Consider the following 5401-nt stretch of genomic DNA (forward strand, 5'->3'; position numbering starts at 1 on the left):
TTTATTATAAGATAAAATATATAGATTTTAAATTAGTCGAAGAATCTATTTTTAAATTTATGTCATAATTTTAATTATATTTTTGTAATGTCACGATATATAAGTTTAGAACAATGTATATAAAAAATTTATTTTTTTTAGAGTCCATATTTTGCTAGCATGTTTTCTGGTTCTTGGAAGGAAGCTAACGAAAAAATCATTAGTGTTGAAATTACAGATCCTAATATTACAATAAATTGTAAGAGCATCATATAATTAAATATTGAAATTAATCTTATGCTGTATAAAAATTAAAAATAATAGATGAGAAGATATATATTACATTATCGAGAAATAATATCTAAAATTATTCCAGCATTATCTGTTGTATTGGGCTCATTGTATCAAGACGAAGTCAGTTTGGAGCCAAAAGAAGTGGTTTCTATCCTGGCAACTTCTACCTTGTTTCAATTACAAGGCTTAATAGACGAGTGTGTAGACATAATGATAGAAACTACAAATAGCGAGACTGTTGTATCATATTATAATGCAGCTGTGTCGTATGGTGTGCCTACTGTGAAAGCAGCTGCGAAACGTTGGCTGGAGGTCAATCTATTGAGTTACGGATGGCGACATCCGTCCTTTCTAAAAGAAATTTCACCAGATCTGATGACAGAATTAGTGACCAGTCCTGATTTAGTTGTTTTGCAAACAGAATTTTGCATATACATGATGTTACGCTTATGGTATGTTTAATGTGCATGACATCTATATTTTGCTTCTAAAACAATAAAATCATCGTGTTTTTTCTATATATAATTGTACATGATTGCTGTATATTATTACGCAGGTTATTTGCACATATACATAACTACGAGGAAACACTAAAGATTGACGAATATTTCAAAAATCACAAATGGACTGAACCATTTTTAATAACTGAAGAAGGCAAGGAATATGCAGCACCTTTCAAAGCATTAAGGATGAAATATTTATTGTTACATGAACAAGATGATAAAATTTTATACAGTGATAATTTAATACCACCAGACTGGCTATATAGTGCTTACAGAGAACAATGGCTTCACTTACTAAGAGTGGATGGAAATAAAGACAGAGGGTAGGCTACAAATATAACTTTTTTCAATAGAAATGATATAAACAAGACTATATATTTTTTTCTCCATGTGCAGTCCAGTACAAATGACGGAAGAGGAATTTTCCAAAGAGTGCTATCGGTGTGGTAGATGTGTCGAGAAACCAGGTGAACACATTTGGAGGTGGAAGGCATTCCACTATGGGCTAGATTTACTAATGACTTTAGATACAACTAATCTGCGGATTGAAAGAAACCACAGAATAGACTGTGAGCACATCAAGGCAAACCATAAAGAGCATAAAATACTGATAAAGTAAGCTCATAAAGTAGATCATTGATTAGTTAATTTAATAGTTTAACATTGAAAAATGATAACAATATAATTTTTTTTTTCATTTTAGAGTTTGTCTATTTTCACTGAATGAACAACGCCAAGTGAAACATGTCCAAGACTCGCGTATGCTGAGATTACGTTTGAGAAGGAACACAGAAGTAAGTTTGCATTGACATTTAAGAGTCACGAATCCTGTTTTTTTTGTATACAATTGTATACAATACGCAATAAATCACATGTTAATGCATCTTTTTCTCAGCATGAAATAATGGCCCTGGACAAACAGTTATGTTATCCTTTGTATATATCGGTCAACATGCAACTAGTCACTCCACTCACATTAGGACAAGAGGATACATCAACTGACATACTTTCGGATACTTAGCATTTCGAGAATGTAATGCTTTATGAACATGTAAAGATAAAGGATATGGGATCCAACTGACGCTTTGTAATATATTTTGTTTAATTATTACGAATGTTAGACGAAGTTCGTAGACACACGTTACTATTTGGCACAACACTTAAATAGGAAAAAATATGGATTTCTAGAAATCAAACTTTTTTTTTACAGAAGATACAGAATTTACAACAGAATCCATTCTTATCGTACTCTCATTTCTAACAAATTCTTTAGTTAATTTGGAATCGATTTTTTCTCAATGAAAATGTTTTATGCAGGATCTACAATAGGAGTCATACAGTTGTGGAGTCTTAAATAAGAAAACATAGTCGATTATTCTCCTTATATTAGATTGGTAAATTTCCTACGAGTTAAGATCCTACGATCGTCTATAACTTCTATTGTAAACCCTGCATTGTAGTTTTTAAATTAGCAGTAAATAATAGACATTTAAATTTATATTTAAATAGATAATAAAATTTATATTTAAATATTGAGTCGCGAAGGAAAAGTTCTGTGGTATTTTTTAGTTCAAAATTGTATATACAATATCTTCGTTAAAAATGATCAAAATTTAAATTTAAAAGAAGGATTTTAAGCCCAACGTTACTTTGACTTTAAGCGAGACTTAAAATTCTCTCTATCTCGTTTTATAATCGAAAAGAGACAAGAACAAAGAGAGTTTTAAGCCTCGCTTAAAATAACGTTGATGCAATCGGGCTTCAGAGTTTGAAATTTCTACTTTCGAATAATTACTATATTCTTTTAATTTATGTGAGTTTTGTAATTTTTACATATAGAAAATTACGAGCTGAAACAAATTAAAAATTTTCTTTGCACTTTGTAGATCTGTAACGTGTCTCAAAAAAATTTGAGCAAATTTTCGACTAGCTATCGTGAAAGTTTGAAGCTTTCCCTACAAAATTTTTTTTTTTATGTTCTTGCGATTTGTTCCTGAACTTTTTTTTTTTATTTACTCGGGTAAATAAAAAGGAGCATTCTAACCTTGATTGCTCATAACTTCATTAAAAATCATCATATTAAAAAGTCATAATAAAAAAAAAGATTCTTAAAGCTGAAACGTTGCTTTGTCGAGTGATATAATTGCCATAAATGATATTACTGTTCTTGTAACTTGTTACTGTTATTGCACAATGGAAAGAAAAATAATCAGTCATATTTTTAGCTCAAATTTATATATACCTATTCTATTTTTTTATTTAAATTGACAATTATATCACTATAAGAATATGATTTTTTAACTGCAATATGATGATTTTTAACGGAGCAATCAAAATCAAAATGCTTTTTTATTTAATGTAATTTGATAACAAAAAGTCATAGAAACATTTTTTTTAAATGAACTTTTAGAAAAAACTTTAAGCTTTTACGTCATATAGTCAAAAATTTCGTAACGAAAATTCTGTATATAATTTTGAGCTAATAAAATAGAACTTTTCCTCTGATCTAATAAATAATAAAATCTTACTTTTACAATAATTTCAAATAGTCTTTAGCAAAATTTCTATATTATGTGTCACATAGAGATATAGATAATAATATTTAAAATTGTGGAAAGTTTTAAATATGCAATTCTATATATTTTAGAAAATAGTCATCTTTCAAATTGCTAAAGAATCATTAAAAAAATAACACGATAGAAATGGAATTTTGACATACATTTGTATATCTATGTACAGTAATGCATTTGATACGATTAACGCATTTAATGTGATTCACATTAATTATAGTGGTCATTCCAACAAGCTTTAATTTCACTAGACTTTAATTCTTTTTTCATATATATATACGTACTCAGAGACATATTGTGGTGCATAACAATGCTATTAAGTGCTATTTTAAAGCGGTCGTTCATTGGCACATTTTGACTGATTAAATTGCATCAGTAATAAATCTGATAAGGCAATGCATAATCAAAATTTCTTTCTGACAATGCATAATTAAAATTTTGTTCATTTAATATCGAATTTGATCCATTTTTTGTAATTAATTTGTACACAATTTCGTAATGCCAAATAGTTCTATTAGAATGCCATTATAAGATTTTTTTTCGATGTCCATTGACTTTGGCTGTAGCCATATCCTATCCCTATTTTTTTTCCCATAGTCGAATATAACAAGAAATGAAGAAATTAAAGTTAATTGATATCGAAGGAAAAAAATTTTGAGCGTTTATCGAGATCGGCAAATTAGCAAATGAAAAGTTAATTATTGACACACATTTTTAGTTTGCAATAATTTACGCTTCATTAACGATCTAATTCATTTGCAAGACTTCCCATCTCGTACACCTAACATTATTAGCAGTATTAGATTTTTATTTACATATTCAAAGTTTTATAAAGAATTTGAAAGATTTTTGTTTTTACATCCTTTATTTGTAAGAAAACAATTAAAAAAGAAAAATATTTAATTTGAACACATTGTTTAGGAAAATGATCAAACGCTCTTCCGTCTTCCTATCATAACCATAAAGAGTTATCTTCGATTCTGGTGCCTTTTTAATATTTAAAATGGACGAAACTAATGCGTATGTGTGAACTAACTTTTATAATGCGCATAAGATAATTTTGTAGCATTTTCTTTTTGTAAAAGGTTTTCTTACTACGACAACTGTTAGGTGAAATTAATAAAAATATAATACACTTTACATAATTTCTCTTACCTACCTTTATAAAATGATCCTTGCAGTACTTGTACGAAAGATATAAAATAACATAATCAATTTATCAGTAATACTTTTTTATACATAAATTTTGGAATTGAATATCGTTTTGTTAGCCTCGCTAACATCAATCGTTACTTTTTACGAAAAGTAACGATTATGACAAAATACGTACGTAACTAAAGGAAGATGTTATTGCATGAAGAAACACATTACTTTTATTAATCATTCAACACTTTATTATTGGCAGAATACTTTTTTCTCTTTCTCTCTGTACATGATATATGATATTGTAATGTCATTCGATAATCATTACGAACATTTCAATGAGATTTGAGATTCACGCATTCTTTCGATACGTGTCGCAGGCAATGGTAGTCATGGAAAACATGTTGGAATTTTCTAAATTTATTTTTAAAAGATAATGCACTATTGAAGTGCCGATCTCAATAAAATAATCATTAATTTCGCACGAAATTCAAAGTGCAACATTTTGATGAAGAGGTTTTTACTTCAGCTTGAAAATAGCGATCTATAATTAAAAAATTCTCTTATAACATATTTTTAAGATACACATAATATATTTTATGTTACAATATTATATAATAGCAGAAAGAATCTTGAAAGGATTATCTCCTTGGCCTTTTTTGTAGGATCATCGAAACTCTCTATTATCGCAACATTCATTTTAGCATATGCTATTAAAAATCCATTGAAGATTACTACTAAGTATTCATTATAAGGTTAGTGAATACTTCCCCTCAGTGAAAGAACGATTTCATTAAAGTGTCTAAAAATTTAGATAGATACAAATATGAAAATATATATATATATATATAGTGAGATAGTAAAGAGATTTTACAGATCGACTGCGATCTTTATCATTTACTTCTAACGAGA

The 5401-nt window shown here is 28.2% G+C and overlaps 1 protein-coding gene across 1 annotated transcript in view; it reads left to right on the forward strand.

Annotated features, from left to right (window-relative positions):
* The window catches only part of LOC108685625 (protein germ cell-less), a 3547-nt gene extending 1528 nt beyond the window's left edge, over positions 1 to 2019 (forward strand). Inside the window, exons 3-8 of the mRNA XM_018190501.1 lie at positions 142 to 238; positions 356 to 725; positions 830 to 1099; positions 1173 to 1391; positions 1480 to 1570; positions 1672 to 2019. Of these exons, the coding sequence (XP_018045990.1) occupies positions 142 to 238; positions 356 to 725; positions 830 to 1099; positions 1173 to 1391; positions 1480 to 1570; positions 1672 to 1797 (1173 nt within the window). The 3' untranslated portion in view covers positions 1798 to 2019. The remainder of the gene's footprint in view (positions 1 to 141; positions 239 to 355; positions 726 to 829; positions 1100 to 1172; positions 1392 to 1479; positions 1571 to 1671) is intronic.
* Positions 2020 to 5401: the final 3382 nt, after the last annotated feature.

Source organism: Atta colombica, unplaced genomic scaffold (assembly GCF_001594045.1).
Source record: "Atta colombica isolate Treedump-2 unplaced genomic scaffold, Acol1.0 scaffold155, whole genome shotgun sequence".
Lineage (NCBI taxonomy): Eukaryota > Metazoa > Arthropoda > Insecta > Hymenoptera > Formicidae > Atta > Atta colombica.